This window comes from Ochotona curzoniae, unplaced genomic scaffold (assembly GCF_017591425.1).
Source record: "Ochotona curzoniae isolate NIBS_2020 unplaced genomic scaffold, NIBS_Ocur_1.0 contig_517, whole genome shotgun sequence".
In the NCBI taxonomy this organism is placed as follows: Eukaryota; Metazoa; Chordata; class Mammalia; order Lagomorpha; family Ochotonidae; genus Ochotona; species Ochotona curzoniae.
In genome coordinates, this window is record NW_024466454.1 from 4,418,568 (window position 1) to 4,438,175 (window position 19,608).

The 19,608-nt window shown below is 48.3% G+C and overlaps 1 protein-coding gene across 1 annotated transcript in view; it reads right to left on the reverse strand.

The window, feature by feature from the left end:
- The window catches only part of PARVA (parvin alpha), a 141,273-nt gene extending 126,355 nt beyond the window's left edge, over positions 1-14,918 (reverse strand). The window contains exon 1 of the mRNA XM_040988951.1: positions 14,699-14,918. Within this exon, the coding sequence (XP_040844885.1) occupies positions 14,699-14,834 (136 nt within the window). The 5' untranslated portion in view covers positions 14,835-14,918. The remainder of the gene's footprint in view (positions 1-14,698) is intronic.
- Positions 14,919-19,608: the final 4,690 nt, after the last annotated feature.

The following is a 19,608-nucleotide window of genomic DNA, read 5'->3' on the forward strand; positions in this document are numbered from 1 at the left end:
GCCTGCATTCTACCTGATGCAGCCCCATTTTCCTGGATCTCCTTGCAATCTGAACCCTAGCAAGTCCCTGGAGGCGTGCAGCACAAGAGCTGCTCCTCAGCAAATGGGGCTTGTGCTCGGAGGCCAGGCCTCTCACTTTCATTACTTCCTGGAGGCTACAGAAAGTAACTCACTAACTCACAAAAGTCCTCTTTCCTCAGATAAGGAGGTTTTCAAAATTTTCATGGCAAAATATATTACACATGGTAATCAAAACTTCTGCACCAAAAAAAGAAAAACTTATAATTCCATCTGCCACAAGCATTTTGAACTACTCCCATAATTGAAATCAAAATTTCAAATGCACCCCAAAGTAGAGAAGATGCCAGGAGTCCTCCACATGCCCACCAGGTCTGTGAGAAGCACCACGGATGCCTCTCTCAGGTGTTCATCTGCTCCCCACTCTACCCACCGCAGCAGGGAAAGCCATGCTCACACACTGAAAGTTGTCTTTTCATTTAAAAGGCGCACAGAAAGGAACAAAAGATGCTAATGCCTATTTTGACAGTGGTGATTAGGAAGATCACATTACTGAGTCCACATCAGGTGTCTGGAGTAGGGCCTGACCCACACTACAACTACCTGCTAATGGCACACTTATTTTACCACTGCTTTTGAGTAGGATTGTCACAAAGTACATACACAAAAGACAGGAAGACATAGGCTATATAAACAAACAATCCAAGGGTCCATCAACTGACAAACAGCTAAAACAGCTAAGTGCTATATCTGTATAACAATATTTTTCAGTCATCAAAAGGAATGAAGTGCTGGTGCAGAGAAGCCCTGAAGCTGTTAGTATCGGAGGCCAGTCTCAAAAGATCATGTATTGTATGAATTCCACCTCTACGAAACAGGTAGAGTGACCAAATTCACAAAGACACAAACGAGATTTATGGTCGAGGTGTGGTATGGAGCCAGAAAAAGGCAGTACCTGTTAATAGATACAGGGTTTCTTTCTGGGTTGATGAACATGTTGCAAAATGTTGGTAATGGTTGTTGCGTGACTGTAAATACACTAACATTCACTGCATGATGCCTTGTAAGTAGGGGATATTCTTTCACCTCGGAGGGTAAAAGAGAAGTGCCTACCCTCCAGATGGATGAGACCACCTCTTCTCTGGACTTGAGCTTCCATCGGCAGCCAGAGCACATCTGCAGCTTATCGGAAGCCTTCCGGAACCGTGTGCTCCCTGTGCAAACCAAGGCCCTCTCTGTGCACAAGTAGCACAGCCAGCACATGCATGTTAATGAAATGCTAATGAATCTCAAGTGGAGATGAGAGGTCACGGCTGGAAGTGTAGGTTGGGGAATTGCCAGGTAGGAAATTAAGTTGTCATCCACACTCCTGCGAAAACTGACAACCCACTGAAACCAATTCCACACAAACACACCACCTCCAACACGTGAGATACCAGCCAGGATGTTTTGTTGGGTTGTTTTTTGTTCCCCCCGCCCCCACAAGAGCCTAAGCTAGACCATGAATCATACTTCCCAGAACCAGAAATACTGAGAAGGCTGGGTAGCTGGGAGTCTTAAATTACTTAAATTGATGTCACATCATTTGAAAAGCTGACATCTGGGCTGTACAAACGAGAATAACAATTGCCATCTCTCCAATTCATAGCCCTGGTCTCCCGTTTCCCACCTGCACTGACACCAATTTAAGCAATTCTGCACTCTGATCTCCCAGGCTGCATGTCCTAGATTTAGAGAAGTGTCAGGTCCCAGGCGTGCTAACATCCGCCCCTGGCAGGGCCATTACAAGGTGTGAGATCCGAGTGTCCATCAGCCCAACCGTACTCAGTACAGCCTCTCCACCGCTCTTGGGAGCCCTGCAATTAACAGCAGCCACAGAGGAAGTACAGGTAAGGGCAATCCTTCCGTTCCCTGGGAATCTGGTCACACACTGGAGGCACTGCTGAGCTCACCAAGAAAGGCCTTGCCATCCTCAGCCAAGAGGCAGCTGCTACTCTGAGAGAGGCAACTTCAGGTCTTGCCCGTATCCTAAGGGTTGCTTTTAAATGGGACTGCCTCACCCTGCATCTGTGTTTTGCAAATGGAATCTAGACTGGAATCTTGAGCCAGAGTTCTTCCATCTGCCTGCCCCATCTCAGCTAGGAGCCAGGGGATGCTCAGCCTGCTGGGTATATAGGAAAGCCCCTCTCCTCTGAAAAGAAAGTTGGTTTCCACGCCTGGAACCTAGGGTCCTCTGGGAGCAATGGACAGCCGCCCCACACACCTCCAGCTATGCTGTGGAGTCATCAAGCCTGGGTTCCATGGCGAGGATGCAGCATGCTCCTCGAGAGTCCATGCCAGCCTGCTAAACTCTTTCAGATTCTGCCCCTAGAACCCTGAGTCAAAGACACCACCTGGGACTCAGGTAAGCCTTCTTGAGACGGGACTGATGTGCTCCCGAGCTGCCCCTCTGGATTAGCTTCTGGCAAGGGTGGCAGGTGTATGTGGCAAACTGTATGAGGAAGGAGCATGTATCAAGACAGAACAGGCAAAAAGGTGGGTCCAAATCAAGACTCGTAATTTTCTCATGATCTCTCTTCACAGAGAACACTTCAACTATATAAGGACCTCCCAGGAGGCTCATACTAGAGTTCCCAGCATAACTGGATTCCATCTCTACCTGTTTAATATCATTAGCTTATGACTCTTGAGCTTTAAATGTCTGCATAAGCCCAGGGGATAAACCATATTCTAACCCTAGCCAGTCTGCAGTCCCTGTGTCCACATTTCAGGAGGAGAGCCTACTGGGTCTGCTCTAGATGCAGGTCGTGAGCAAATCAGGAGCTGTATCTCCCAAAGAGCCTTGCAGCCCATTCCAAACACTACTCAAATCACTTCTTCTCTGGTCGGCTCAAGCTCCTCCTCTGGCTTTGAGCACCAGCTTGGAGGCACCTCATCACAAAGGATCCCCGTACATGAGCAGCTGACCTAAATACGTCCATCATAACACACAGCTCACTGACCTGCAGTTCTTTCCCATTCATCTGGGACATTACCTGTGGGAATAAGCCCAAGAATTCAGAGGCATGGGCCTGGCACAATGGCTCAGTGGCTAAAATCCTCGCCTTGCACCTGCTGGGATCCCATATGGGTGCCAGTTTGTGTCCCAGCTACTCCATTTCCAATTCAGCGCACTGCTTGTGGCCCGGGAAAACAGTGGAGGATGGCCCCAAGTCTTGGGACCCTGGACCCATGTGGGAGACCCAGAGGAGGCTCCTGATCAGCTCAGCTCCAGCCACTAGAGGAGTGAACTAGCAGATGGAAGATCTTTGTTTCTCCTCCTCTCTATAAATCTGATCTGCCTTTCCAACAAAATCTCAAAAAGAAATTCAGATGCTGGAGGGTGGAAGGTAAAGACTGCAGAGAAATGGCCTTCCTCACCAATGCCCCATCAGAAGTCTCATTGAAAGCTCAGACTGGAAGGGAGAACCAGGGACAGTGGCTGGGACTGCTTGAGCAGTGTGACTCATAGAAGACAGCCTCCAAAGTGGCCACTGCTGGGCTCTGGGGCGATGCATGGAGCAAAGGAAGGAGGACCCTAAAAGAACTTCCCGAAATAAAAAGCTGTGCTGTGCTTCTGCCTTTCTGACTGTGGTCCTGGCCAGGCTGCCCTTGACCATCATCCTCTCAGCCTGTATCTTAAGTGATCTGCCAGGCAGAGGCAAGCAGCAACTTGCAGCCTGCCCACGTGGGCTCCACTATGGAATGACACAGCAGGAACCACCAGCAGCAGCTGCAAGCACGGTCCCTGGGTTATGACCAAAGGATATGAACCAGCCAGTTCTTACTTTCTGATCCTGTACTTGCACTCCTGGGGCTCCACCCCAGGCAGCTATTCTGAATATTTTCTAAGAGCTTTAGGCTACATTTCGGGGGGGGGGAGACCATAAATGATTAAGTAAACAAAAGAGCCATCCAATGAATTATGTGCCTATAAAACTTTAATAAGATGAACAATTACATGAAAGAGTATATGAAATTGTCTTTGCTTCCATTTGTAAGTACACCTAGTAGACTCACAGCTATAATTGATTTTAGAAAGGTATTATAAAGATAAGAAATAAACCAAAATGATAACATCAATGGTCTTTGGGATGTGGAACGTTGTATGGTTGTCATATCTATGTTTCTGTAAATTCTATATGCAGATTTTTTCAAGATTTATTTTTATTGGAAAGTCAGATTTACAGAGAGGAGAAATGGAGAGAAAGCTCTTTCATCCTTCGGTTTATTCCCCAAATGGCTGCAATAGCCAGAGTTAAGCCGATCCGAAGCCAGGAGCTTCTTCCAGGTGTCCCATGCGGGTGCAGGGTCCCAAGGCTCTGGACCATCCTCCACTCTTTCCCAGGCCATAAACAGAGAGCTAGATGGGAAACAGGGCAGCTGGGAAACAAACCAGCACCCAAATTGGATACTGGCACCTGCAGAGGATTAGCCAGATGAGCCATTTTACCAACCCAACATGCTTTCATTTTATAACTGGGAAGAAAAGACTTCAGTGCTCAGAGGCTAAGTGATTTGGTTATTTGTTTCCTCAGTAGTACTGCGCAGTACTGAATAAATAGGAATAGCTCTGTTCAAACAGATAATGTCCACTGCTTCTCCCATCCATGGCCCAGCAGTCCCCTGAGGCTGGGCTGAGGTGAAGACAGTGACACAGGTCACAAAAAAAAAAAAAATGGGTTTCCTAAGACTTTAGCAGCTGGCCTATTCCAAGCAAACAGAATTATCACTCAGTAAATGCCAGCAGAACCAGATTCTAGGTGAGTCCTATAGGGAGTCACACACTCTGCAAACATTTCTCCCAGGCCTGAACAGACATTGAGCAGACACAATTCACCCACACAAACAGTGTAGGTGTGACTCTCCTGAGCAGGTGTGCTCTGGGAAAGCTACTACAGACAGGGTTGCAGCATCGGGACTGTCTTAAGGAGTGATGATGGGGGTCCCGCCTCAAGGTGGTAACAGTCTGTTTTACTTCCTCCCGAAAGGGTAAAGCTAAGAGAGAAGGGCATTTAGGGAGAAAGAGTGGCATGAGTTGGAGGGAGCTATGGTCCGAGCCCTGATCTCATGTAGGAGCTCTGAATTCTCACTGACATGGCATTAGATCATCAGCATTTAGCCCCATGATTCAATCCTCGTGGCTTTAGAAGGGGGCCAGAGGTGGGAGAGACAAATCCCTAGAGCCAGAAACCCAGGCTGCCCCTCTCATCATGTGATGTTTTAAGCCACCTTGGGAACAAGGCAGCAGTAAGACCCTCACCAGATGAGGCCTCCCAGCTCCGTGGAACCATGAGCCAAAGAGAATCCCTTTTCTTTGAAAGTCAGCCTGCCTCGGGTATCTCATTACAGCAACAAAAATCTAGTATAGAGAATAAAAGGAATATTCCTCTCACATGCAGAGTTTTGGTCAGCAAATCTCTTCTCCCCCAACTCCTGCCATTAGAGGGTTTCAGCTTGATCCTTTAACATCCTAATGAACATGTGCAAAACCATTTTTGAATGCTCTCCTGGTTTCTTCTACCCTAAACTGGCCTCCCTGCAGGTTCACTGCCACCACTAACACAGATGCTAACACCCACGCTTATGGTCCCTAGGGTTTTGGTTGTTTGTCAAACAGCAAGATCAGCTGATACTGTTTTCCTATATCAGGTAAAGAGATTATTGTGTGTGATGGGGTTGGGTGGGAGGGAGTAAGCATTTTTATAGGATACATGCATGTATATATATACACACACACAGGGGGCCAAAGTGAGGCCACATGGACTCTTGGGGACCACCAAGAGTCATCTGAGGTCGCGACAGAATTTAGAGTATCCTGGGAATTCCCTCAATGGGAATATGATGCCTGATGATAATTCAGGCAGCTGAATAAGAAGTGTTTTACAGAGGTTCAGTATACCAGGGCTGGGTTGGTCACCTGGGATACAAATGAGAACAGAATAAACAGCTCCTGCCCACCTGGTGTCTGCAGAGGAAAATGTAAGAGAAGCCTGGGGCCCCAGTGAGCCTTCCTGGGCTGGGGACGCTGGTCCTCACCTAAGCCTGTTTGGATTTCCCACCGATTTCAGCCTGTGCAACCTACCAAGATCTGCCCCCAAATGTTTACATCTATTTTTTCTCATTAGTATTTTATTACTCAAGTCCTAGTGAGATGTCCCTCAGATGTTGTTTTCTTGTGCATGACTGTGAGGGCAGATCTCAGATGCTGACCAATGTTTACATAAAGATTTCATCTCTCCTCCTGCAGCAATGGCTACCCCCTAATTATGAACAGTGCTTGTTCACCAAGCAGAGATATTCCATGAGACAAGGAGGCCATTGCCCTGCACAGAGCAGTCCTTGGGTGAGGGCCCACTTATCCTCGTCTCCATCTCCTCCTGCCGACTCAGAGGTGCCTTCATTAGTGCAGGGAAGAAAGAGGGCTTTGTGATGATGCCATTCGCAGACCACCCAACAGACACAGTCAAACTGAATTTGAAAGAAGCCTGGTGAAATCAGAGCTCTGAGCTCACACAATACCAGGCCTGCAGGACCCTGAGAGGTTATATGGCTTAATCCTCTAATATTAGAAGCTGGTGATGAATACCAGAAAGGGAAGAGACATGTCTATAGTTACACAGCCACTTAGTAGGTGGGCTCTTTTCACCTAAGGGCGCCCAGGCAGGTTTATTCCATAGTGATTCCAAGATCACCATGTGCTGAATATTTCTTCAGGAAGGAGGGCACCAGGAGAGGTCTCATCAGTGTGTGCCACCCATGGCTACATGTGACGGCAGTGCCACATGGCAGTGTTACAGCAGGGGCAACGCCCCAGCAGGGCCAGAGAAGTGACTACCCCTTCTCCCTGAGGATGCTCTGGAGGGCTTCCTGCAGAGGAAATTTCAGAGTAGGCTATGTGGGATATAGACTAGAAAAATGTACCAGTATGTGACAAGGTAAAGCCTGTAAAACAGGAAATATTGGGGAGTGAGTGGGCAGTTTGCTGTGACTAACACAGAGACTTAGAAGGGAAAGAAAGGAGATAGCATCAAACGTGAAAGAGCAGCTGTGCCATTCTTGCAGGCTACACTGGGAAGTTTGTCCTGGGAAGGTGTTATCTTTGTGGGGTCCTTTAACTTTGTAAAAGACTTCTCTATTCTTCTGCCTATTTGAAAGGCAGGGAAAGAGAGAGGAGAGAATGAATCTTCCATGCACTGGTTCGCTCCACAACTGGCTACAACAGCCGCATCTGGACCAGGTTGAACCAGCAGCTTTATCCTGGCCTCCCATATGCATGTCAACTGCTACCTTACAAGTGCATTAGCAAGGAGGTTGATCAGCAAGGCAGCAGGTGGAATCTGAACCAGCACTCCCACAGGCGACGCCAGCATCACAGCCGACAGCTTACTCTATTGCCACACAATGCTGACCCACACTTTGAGTTTTCACAAGCATCCTATCAGGATGGATGTTGTCATGTAGCAGGTTGATTCACTCCTTGGGATGCTCACAGCCCACATCACAATGCTCATTTGGGTCCTAACTACTCTGCTTCTACTGGAACTTCCTACTAACGCACCTGGACCTGGCCAATGACAGCTGACACCCTCGTGGGAGACCTAAATGGAGTTCCAGGCTCCTGGCTTCAGCTCAGCTCTGTCCTAGCTGTTAAAAATCATCTGGGGAATGAAGACTGAGCTTACTGTCTCTTACCCTCTGTCCTTCAGGTAGATAAAAACAAAACAAAAAAATGTAAACATGAAAGATAACTTATTGACAAAAGGATGGAGAGATTGAACAAAAAGGGCCCAGATATACAGAGACTAGCTGAGCAGATATCACAATAGTTCAGGTAGAAAATAAAAAGGTCAGAATGTCCTTGAAAAATATGCAGCCTAAAAGAAAAAGAGCATTTTTGAGGCCTTAACAGTAACTGTGATATTTAGAAGGTGGAATCAGTACATTTCCCAAGGGTGGGAAAAGAGCAAGCAGCAGTCCCAGGGCCACGTCCAGGCTGCCTAAGTGCAGACCATCCTCATGATGCTAATGGCAGTAAAAGGACATAAAAACCATATGAAAGTCACATCTCAGTGTCCATAACATCTTTCCTGGAACACAGCCACATGAACCCACTTACTCCTCATCCTTCAGGGGCAGGGGTCTTTGCTGTCCAAAGCCATCTGGATATCTCTATCATCATTCGGAGACTGCGCAAGATGACCAACTTGAGAATTAGCCTGCTGTCTAATTCCAAGTATGGCCTGCAGGCACCCAGGCCAGACCAAACAATTTTGTTGGCCTTTATACAGTCACAGGCTGGTGGTTCCCCAGTCCTGGACTGCAGCAAAGACAGAGGTGAGTCATTGAAACTGAGGCTATAAGACCCACAAATGCTAGCATGCTTCCTATCTGCTCCTTTAAGAAGTACTAACCTCTGAAACACAAGATGAGTGTTCACAGTTCAGCCTTGGGCAGTGGGTAGAAGAGTAGACATATTTAGGTAAATAAAACAAGTAAGAATCTCACTGAAGGCATGTTGAGTTTGAGGGTCTTGTGACACATCCAAGAGATGGTGAGAAGATAGCTGCGGATTATGGTTACAAGATCAGGATCTGAGCTACAGATTTGAGAGTCATCAATGGACAGATAATGGTTGAAGCTATGGGAGGTGGTGAGACAACCCAGGGAGAGGTGAGGGGTGAACAGGACAAAGGAACTACTGCTGGGCAGGTGGGCAGAGCAGAAGTCTGAGAAGGGGTGTGAAAAGCAGTAGCTAGGGACCCAGGGAACAATTTGGCATGGTTAAGGTCAAGGGAGAGGATGACTCTACAAAATCCAGAAATGGTGTCTATTGAGTGACACTCAATGTCTCCAAGAACTCAAATGAATTGTGATTAAAAAGGAGACAGTAACTGAAATGACAGGAACTCAACCGGTTCTCCAGCTCTTCTAGGATTCCAGGCTACTCCTTGGGTTTCCTTCCTCTAACGCTGGCTTCCAGCTTCCTTTTCCGTCTTTATAGGTTCCTTCTCACCTCCAACCCTCTAAACATTGGAAAGCCCAGGGCACCAGTCCTTGGGCCTCTTCTGTTGTCTCTCCTGATCCCCTTCCATCCAGGCTCATGGCTCTAATACAGCTGCATGGTACTTGTTGTATTATAGTACTCCCCTGAGCTAGCCCAATTGAACCAACTACAAACTTATCTTTACTTGAAGATCACTGAGCACCTCACTAAGCAGGTACCTAAGATCCTCCTCTTCTTCTCCAAACCAACTCATCATGCAGAATTCTCCATCACAGTGGGGAAAATATTCAATTCCATCTTCCCAGTTCAGCAAATCCAAACTCTGACAGCAATCCTGGCTTCCCCCCCTTCATCTTCCATCCAGTTCTTCTGTTACTCACCTCTATTGCATCTTCAGAATTCCATGTTCACTCGCGCCACTACCACTGCTCTGCCCCAGGCCACCCCTACCTCTCCCCTGGATCTTTTTACAAGTCTCCACACCGACCTCCCTGCTCTTACCCCAGCCCGCTCCCACCACTTACCACCATCTCAGTGGTCCTCTTAAAACAGAAGAGAAGTCATACATTTCCTCTGTACGAAGCTCCCAGATCTTCCTACCTCACTCTTTCCAAGGGTCCAAGCTTTGCCATGGCTCCAGGGCCTTTCACAACCTGCCCAGCCCTCCTTCTAAAGACCTCTGGGGTCTTCGGCCTCCCACAGCTGTGCTAGCTCTCTTTGCCAAGCAGGACACTTTCCTCGCTGATCCAGAGCAATAATGCAAGTTCACTCCCACCCCAAGGTCTCTGCATTGAACATTTTCCATTTCCAAAACATACATCTGACTCCCCTTCATCTACTTTAGGTCTTGACTCAAAAACCTTTCTAGGCTGGACCTAAAGGGGGGATAGAGTGGCAGGAAGCACCCAGGTAAGATATAAGAAACCTAGTTTAGCAAAGGTATGGGGGTGGGGACTGAATGGCAAATGACCCCATGAGCAAGGACAGAAGGGGCATCTTCACAAGCCGCAAGGACAGGAAGAAAGAAAGCACAGATGTAAGTACAGGTAGGGCTGGACAGAGGGAAAGGAACTCAAAATTTCCCAAACCTAGTTCTTAATTTTCATGTCCAGGGGAAGGGCTTGCATGGTAAGAGTTTGGACATGGCACATAGGAAAATGTGAATGAAACCGATCAGGAGAAAACAAAAGGACTTCTGAGATTCCACTCATTCTAGATGCCACTAATTTGCTGCAGGGTTTGGGGATTTTTTTCCCCCCACCAGCAGAGAACAGCCAGGGAGGCCCAAAAGATAAATACTAGCCTTAGAGGAGAATCATGAAATTAAAGTCCAAAACTACATTTTAGACAGGAATAAGCACAACTGCTGATCTGACGTGGGAGCCTCCAGCTGGAAGATCCCATTCAAGACTGAACCTGGGAAGTACAAGTTAGACAGATCTAGAAAAAGAGATGGAAAGTGGGTCTCCTTCTTGTGTTGGGTGTGGTCCTAAAGAAAATTCACAAAGTAAAACAAAGACCTGTCAGCCACACCATTCCAGATACCAGAGTATATCTGATCCCAGATTTTTTTTTAAAGATTTATTTATTTTATTGCAAAGTCAGATACACAGAGAGAAGGAGAGAGAAAAGAGCTTCAGTCTGGTGATTCACTCCCCAAGCAGCTGCAACAGTGGGAACTGAGTCAATCTGAAGCCAGGAGCCTCTTCCGGGTCTCCCATGCAGGTGCATGGTCCCAAGGATTTGGGATGTCCTCTATTGCTTTCCCAGGCCACAAGCAGGAAGCTGGATGGGAAGCAAGGTTGCCGGGATTAGAACCGGTGACCATATGAGATCCTGGCATATTCAGGGCAAGGACTTCAGTCACTAGGCTACCACCCTGGGCCCCTCAGTTACTCTTAAATGCTTACAGGTGATCCTGGAAATAAATGGGAGCATGCTAAGATCCCTTAACTCCTAACCGGATCAAAACAATTCCACACTCTTCACTATAACAGGGGCCAATAATGTTATTTACAGGGTCCGTAGCACCTTCTACAGGCCATAATCAAAACTCAAGGCCAGTTTCAAACTGAGTCATCAATGTTAATAGCTATGCATTATTCATGCTGTGCAATGTATGGGCACCTGAACTCTCAGAAGTCTTGCCCCCATGTAAAAAAAGGAATCTGTTTCCATTTGATAGGCAAAGGAACAAGAGATTTAGAGCTTTCAAGGCACTCCTTCTAACTCATAGCCATCAGAAAGAAGTCTCCCTTGCTTCTGGGACATTGCCTTTTCTTCAGGGCTGATATCAAGGGCAACATATTCTTACGAGACTGGGACCGTGTATGTAGTAGGTACCCGTAGGAAGGGCCTGTTTTATGTGAAGTTACTGACCTAAACAGTCCAAGCAACATATATAGGAGAGAGCAACCCTAACCCAAAAATCCAAACTCTAAAATGCTCCAAATCCAAATGTGTTAAACGACACATTCAAAAAGTTTGATTTTGAGCCTTTCAGAGTGCAGATTTCAGATTTGAGAAGTTAACCTGTTAAAGTCTATGCAAATCTTCCAAAAAAAACAAAAAACACCCACCTCTATATTGAAACACTTGTGATTCCAAGCAGTTCACACATGAGGAATACTCAGCCTGTAGTATGTTTATCCAAACTTTGTGTCCTTCAGCAGGACACAGCAGGTACCAATGTACAGGAGTACTTAGGACAGTCCTCTACTGAAGCACTGAGATAATTTGTGGACCAGTATCCATCAAGTTGGGGAACTGCAAAGAATGGAAGGTTCTAGAACACTAAAGGGAAAGTAGGAGAAGAAAGATCCTGTACTGACCAAGGCTGTGAGCATGTGTTGGATGCACAAGACCCAACCCTACTGAGCCTTCAACAAGGACAGCACTGGCCACCGACACTCCCTGCACACACTCAGGCAAGTCATTCCACACCAACCCTACTGCACCTGGAACTGCATGGTGACCCATCCCTTCAGAAGTCAGGAGCTCTTCTACATACCCATTTGCAGCTGCAGATTATTTAACAGGATCTCAGCTTTGGTTTCAAACACCCAACTGAGTACATCTGAGGTATGGAAGGGTGCAAGGATACAGGGACAAACACGAAAATCTGAGAAATTCAACAGCAAACTCAATAAGCAGGTGAGGTGCCTGATGGCATCAAGAAAAGCAACCTTAGCTGCACCAGAACACCACAGCTATGCTAGAGGGAGCCAGGCAGCCATGCTCTGCAAAGGGGGACTACTGATTGAAGCTGACTTCCGAGTAGCTCACTGTGACAGGGTCTGTTAGGAGTTGTCCAACGACCCCTCCCCTCTGTGCATCTTAAGGGAGTCACTCTCCACATATTGCTCAGGAATTCCCTGGTCTTGGTAACTTCCCACGGGATGTAGCCTATCAGAAACCCCAGCAGAAGACTCAGACACTGAGAGAGAGAACACATATTGCCTGAGCCACTCTCCCTGCTCCATCTGTGTGTTTCTCATGGTGGCTATGCCTTCTTGTAATGACAGCTCCTGGCAGGGAGCCCCTCTGCATACGGGTTCCAGGTTACCTCCCTTGCCCCTTGGGTCAGGGGTAGAAATAGCTTCCACCTGTTGCTGGCCATCAGGTGCAGCCACCTCCCTCCTCAATTTCCTAAACCATGCCCACAACTGAGTCAACAGTCTCTTCGCTGAATTATTTTCAAACACTCAACAAAGTTGGTCTTCAGTTTCCTGCAGTGACCTCCACTGCAACTGGAGACAGGATACCAGAGGGTCCTAAACTCACATCTAGAATAACTTTCAAAAGATGCAAGGTTCACACCGGGTCATCCTCCTGGCTCCACCAACAGGGGTACAGACAGATCAATTTCTGGCTAAATATGAAGTCCACTTTTCTAGAGAGCTGGTCAGGGTAGGTGAGGGCTCTGGAGCCCAGTCTCAGGCTGGATGAACCTGCACCAGCAAACCACAGGGAAATACTAGGAGTCGGCCTTTCCAAGTCAGGATTTCGTGATTTGCCACCAACTGTACACTACTCCGTGGTTTACCAAACTGGAGTAGAACAAGGTTTCACTGTCCTTGGCTTCAGTTGCCATAACCTGGAAAATTCCACAAACATTCTCAAGTTTTAAGTTGTGTATTATGCTGTGCCATGACAAAATCTTGAGCTGTCCCACTTGGGATGAGCTCTTATCTAGTGTGTCCAATGTGTCTAAGTGACCCCACCCCTTGGCCACTTAGTACTCACTAGGGTTACTCACCGTCACTGTATCCCCACGGCGCTTGTATTCAGATTACTCTTAGCAGTGGCCTAATGCTCCATCACAACGCCTACATCAGTCATCTCACATCACCTCATCACACAGGTGCAGCAGCACCCCACAGCAACACAGCAAGTGTGAGGGCACCACTGGAAGCGAGTGAGAACCCATATTCACCTAGCATGCCTTACAGAGTCTTGTTATCATTTTTCTAGAATGAGCAGTTATAGACACTAACCTCTAATCACACCTAATGTATAAGTTAAACATCAAAGGTTAAGTAATAACATGTGAGACTTCCCGTCTCTCCTCTCCACACAGGTGGACAGCCAAGGACTACTGTAACCATACAGGGGTGGTGGGCAATCTTGGAGGGGGAACCAAGCCTAGCTCTCCAGCTTGTTCATGCCCAGCAAAGTCTTTATACTTCAAAAGCACAAAACTTGACCCCTCAGCATTAAAGCTTTCCAGGAGGTTGCTCCCAACACACCGAGTAGTCTATGAAAACCACTTTAACCTAGCACCTTGTAGCTTCATGCCTGTCACTACCGTGTTCTGGGGAACCACCGCCTTATTTTCAAACCAAAACCTGCCAGCCAAATATCTTACATGCAAATTATTCCGGGGTGGGGGGGGCGGAAAGTAAGATCGCTTCCGTTCACGGGGTGGGCCAAAGCCCTGAAGGCAAGCATTCACGGGGGAGGGGGATACAACTCATTTGTGAAATGTGTAAGTAGCACAGATTTCCTTGGGTGAGCACTGACCATTTACTACACTGCATGACCGCCAGAACCACCAGTTCCGCAAGCGCTTGAAGCAGCAAACAAACGCAAGCTAATCCAAAACACCAGCAACACATCCCTGGGGAGTGGACAAAAGGCCCAAAGAGGCCAGGAAGGCCAGGCTGCTCTAAGAGGACTCCGCAGGAAACGACCCAATTTCAAAGACCAATGAAGGCAAAGAGCGAGCATGACGGCGCCCAGGAAAAGTTTCCGCAGAAACTTGGGAAATGCCAGCCTTAGGGCGCGGAAAGGGCGGGGACACGGGCCTAGCGGCGGACGCAGCCTACGGGCAGGGTCGGGGCCTGGGCTCCTGCTCCCGCCGCTTTCCCGGTTCCACGCGGCGCGTCCACAGCCCCGCAGGCGCGCTGGCCTGCTCCCCGGCCTGGGAAAGCAATGCAGGGCGGCCACAGCTAGGCGCCCTTAGTTTCTCAGGGCGCCGGGCCGCGATGCGGGGTTCGCCTCACTCCCGCCCGCGGTAGCGGGGAAACGGGCGCGCGCCGCACACCGCGCCGGGCACCCGCCGCGCGCTCCCGCCTGGTCCTTGGCGTCCCGGCCCAGACCCGCGCCGTTTTTCCACGGCTCGGCGGCACTCACCCTCCTTGGCTTTCTTCCTCCGGGCCAGGGTTCCTCCGAGTTTCCCCAAGAAGGAGTCATCTTTCTTGCGAGACGGGGGCGACTTGGGAGTGGGGGACTTGGGGACAGATGGCGACTTCTGCGGGGAGGTAGCCATGGCGGCGGAGCGGGCAGCCGCGGGCCGGGCTGGACGCGGAGCTGGCGCTGGGCGGACGCGGCGGGCGGCGGCGGGACTGAGGCTGCGGCTTTCCAAACGGAAGCGGAATTATTCCAAGCATTTGAGGCAGCTCACGCTCGCCTTTCCCTTCCCTCGCTCCCTCCCTCGCGCCGCCCTCCGCCCTGGAAGGCGATGCGCGCCTGGGGGCCCACGTCCCGGCCAGTCCTGCGTCCCAGAGCTGCTAGGGGCTGGGGCGGATACCCCAAATTTGCCCCCATTGTGGGGCTGAGGCCTTCTCTGTTTATATATGTGTGTGTGTGTGTGTGTGTGTGTGGGCCCGGGTGGGCATGCAGGCTGCGGGCGCACACCTGGGGATCTGAACCGAAGTCACCGTGGCGCTAGGTCCCCAGCTTGTCTCTAGGCACAGTTCTGAGACCCCTGGTTCCGCCGGCTGGACGGAAACGACCACTCCCGCAGGCAGGCATCCGTGGAGTCAACCTCATCTGGAGACTGGCAATTTTGAAGTTCAGGAGAGCAGAGCGAGGCGTTAATTCTTGCAAGACATCCAGATAGCTCACAGGGAGAAAGGTCCCAAACATTCCTGGCTCCTGTTAATTCTACACGCTCCCCCTCCCCCCTTTATCCTGCCAGTACAAAATGAGCTGCGGCTGGGATCCATCCTGGAAGTGATTCACAGGCACATGCCTGGTTGCTCGTGGTGTATTGCCTTTCACACAGCCCAGAGGGCTGCGTTACCTCCTCAGTGGCTCCACACCAGACCCGCAGGGAGCTCTTGCCTGAGGGCTAATCAGATCGCCCTAATGTGGGCGTCTCAACTAGCCTGCAGAGACAGTTACTCAAAATTGAGCACTTCATTGATGACCTTGCAGGGTTCAGAGCATGCTGATAAGTAGAGAAGCACATGGATGGAGGGAGAAAGTTGTGCCCTGGAAGCCCTGTAAATAATAATAATAAAAAAAAAAAAACCTGGGGGAGCAGTCATCTGAATCTTGAGTCTTCCCGCAGGCCCCACTTGCAGGTTGGGGAGGAGCCTGGTAGTCTTCCCAGGTGATGCGGATAAAGCTGCCTGACGACCCCCTCCCCTTCATGAGCTAACCAGCAAATTGTAAAGTAATCATTCCTGAGCAGAACTGCAAGTTAACAAGATGGTCAGTAGAGTTTCAACAGAGTACAGGTTCGTTTTCTCTTTGTTTGAGGGTCATAATTTTGCCCTTTTTGAAAATGAGACTTTTGTTGGGCCCTCTTAGCTAGCAGAAAGCAGAGAAGTCACTAGGCCTGCCCTGCGGGAGGACTGCCATAAGCCCCCATTCTCTCCTCTTCTGCCTTCCCCACCACCAATCTAAAAGACATGGTAAGAAGCCAAATAAAAATGTATTTCGAAACAAAGATTTGAAAGGCAAAGAGAGAGTGAGAAAGAGAGATCTTCCATATGCCTGTTTACTCCTGAAATAGCCACAAACAGGTTGAAGCCAGGAGCCAGCGATTCCCATCCGTGTCTCCAATGTGGGTGGTAGGGGCCCACGCCCTTGGACCATGTTCCATTGCCTTCCCAATGGAAGTGGAGCATCAACAGGAAGTGGAGCAGTTTGGGTCTGGAATCGAGTCTCCCATGGGATGCTGGTGTCACAGCTTAACCCACTGTGCCATGCCTCTGACCCCTAAAAATCTGCTTTGATTATCTCAGACACATAAGAAGATCCCTAAACTCTGATCTGCAGCCCCAGAGCACTTGTCAGGAAACTGTGAGTTGTGTAGATCAATGGAATGTCACTCCTTTCCTGCACGTCCATTCCCTCACTGACAAATGGAAGTGATGGAAATACAGCAGCCGTTCTCCAAGCTGCCTGTGCCTTACCATGCCCCACATGTTTGTTACAAATGTCCTCAAGCTGAGACCTGGGGTGAGACAAACCAAAGGCTGCATATTTTTTAAATAGATGATATCAGGTGTTTCCATGTTGTTGATCCTCACCGCTATATGGGCACTTAGGGTTTCTTCTGGCTTTAACTACCTGTGGCTGTTCTCTCACACACTGCTGACACCCATACGTGGGGCTGGAGTCCTAAATAGGGAATCATCAGGATTACTGGTACAGACGCCCTCAGTTGCCCACACATGCTTTTGCATATACAACTGTCTTCGGTGATTGTGTTGCTCATTATACATGGAAAACCACTAAGCAGGACTAATATGAAGAACAATTTGATTGTTAAGTGCTGGCTCCCAGAAAAACAACTACAAAATAAGCTGGGGGTTGAGGGAAGCAAAGAGAACCATGCCTTGGCAGTCTTAATGGTATCTTGGAATGGGCGAGGGAGAGAGGGAATATTCAGAATGGAATGTGGATGAAAGCAGGCTTTTCATTGATTAGGTCTGGCTAAGGCTCATCATCACAGTTTAGAATTGGTGAAGACAAGAAAATGTTTCCAAAAAACCTTAGTGAGTGAAGTCTCTTTTTTTTTTTAATACCTTTTAAAAGAGATTTTATGTATTTATTTGAAAGAGTTAGGAGAGAGAGAGGTCTTCCTGTTTGCTGGTTCACTCCTCAACTTGTCACAATGACCAAGGCTGGACCAGTGCCAAGCAAGAGCCAGAAGCAGCTTCTGGGTCTCCCACGTGGGTGCGGGAACAGAAGGACTAGAGCCATCCTCGCTGCTTGCCCAGGCACATTAGCAGGGAGCTGGGTCAGAAGTGGAGCAACCAGGACATGATCAACACTCATGGAATGCCAGCATCATAGATTTGGCTTAACCTGCTGTACTAGAATGCCAGTATTCATTTTGGGGACCAGAAGTCCAAAACCAGAGTGTGCTTGAATCACATTTTCTGTGACTCAAGGGAAAGGTCCTCCTCTGCCTTCTGCTTCTAGAACTCCCAGGCATTCCTTGGCTTATTGCCCCTTATAGAGAAAAAAAAAAAAAGCAGGGCAACGAAGGAAAGAAAGCAGGCAGGCAGGCAGTTAGAGATCTTTTATCCACTGGTTCACTCTCCCAAATGGATGACCCATGTATCTAATTGACTTCACCTCCCTGTCTTCCCTTGAGGCATGTCTAAGAACATTTTCCTCTTCTCATAAGGACACCAGTCTGATCAAATGAGGTGTTTACCAGACTCCCGGATAACCCACCTCACTGTTTCAGCAGGCTATTCCATCTGCAAGGTCCTCTGGGGCTCTGGCTGTGAGAACTTCAGCATTTTTAAATTTTTGTTTCTGAGGACCCAATTCAGCCTGTATTAGATCTACACTTAGGGAATATACCTTTCCATAGTCAAAGCTGTTGTTTTGCCTTACCTGGTTGTGAGATGACTGGCTAGCTTACCTCTATCCTGAGTTTCAAGGTGTACAATAAAAAGTAACACAGCAAAAATAAAAGTAGAAAGACAGAAGAAAGTTGCCTTAAATAGGACAAACACAGACCATCTGTGTAATTTAGGAAACCTGTCTAAATGCCGCATCTCCAGTTTTCTTTCCATTATCTCGGTAGTTAGTCATTGTTTGCTCTTTTAATGCTTACCTAGAAAGTATATCCCTATCCTTGTTTTGTCAAAGTCCAGCACTTTTATTTCCCATGCATTGTTTGCAATGTAGCATTCTTAACTCCATGGATTCATTCCTCAACTTGAATATTTTTAGTGTGTTTTTTTAATCTTATTTTGGTTTATGTCATTTGAGCCCCCAAAGACATTATTTTATAATTTTGTGTGATTAATATAGACTTGTGTATTTTCCCTTTTATCTAACAAGTTGCTAACATAGGCCCATTCAGAAAGGCCTCCCCGTGGAGGGGCCACATGGAGACTGGTAACTGGGTAAGTCACAGAGGGGGCAATGCTCCCAGCTGGACATTTGCTGACCTCGTGTCTCACGTCATTTCCCCTGTGGTGGAACACTGTCCATTTGGATCCATTCTTACCTGTTCTGCTGAGACAGAAGTATTATTTTCTGTTTCCATTGTTGGGATTTGAACACCCTGGCATTCACCATGACCTTGCCAATGAACAAATTTTCTTTCAGCTACATCCACAAACAGCAGACCGCTCCTGCACTGAGGGAAGGAGGGATGGAATCAGCCTCATTCCACCGATGAGCCATCCAGGGAGTGGGAATGAGAGCAACAGAGCCCTGGATGAGCAATTCTTAGCCCAGCTCCAGCTGTGTTAGAATGCTGACATCTCAGGCCTGGCATGGTAGTCCAGTGGCTAAAGTTCTTGCCTTGTATGCACTGGGATCTCATATGGGCACCAGTCCATGTCCCAGCTGCTCCGCTTCCCATCCAGCTCCCTGCTTGTGGCCTGGGAAAGCAGTGGAAGATGGCCCAAAGCCTTGGGACCCTGCACCCGTGTGGGAGACATGGAAGAAGTTCCTGACTGCTAGTTTTGGATCAGCTTAGCTCCGGCTGTTGTGGCTGCCTGGGGAGTGAACCAGCGGATGGAAGATCTTTCTGTCCTTCTCTCCCTCTCTGCAAATCTGACTTTTCAATAAAAATAAATAAATCTTTTTCTTTGGCTGGGGACACTGGTCCTCAGCCTAAGCTTGTTTGGATTTTTTTAAAAATGTTGAATTCTCATTAGGTTTTTTCCTGTTTTCAAGTCACAGATTAGGGTTTGTTTACATGTGTGCAACTATGTACCCCTGGTCACTAGGGAAACGTTTTCTGTTATTCCGGGGCTGGGAAGGGAGCCCAGGTGCCACGGTTGGAGGGCTGTGCACTGTCGTAACAGTGGAAGGTGGCGGGGGCAGCCCAGGTAGGA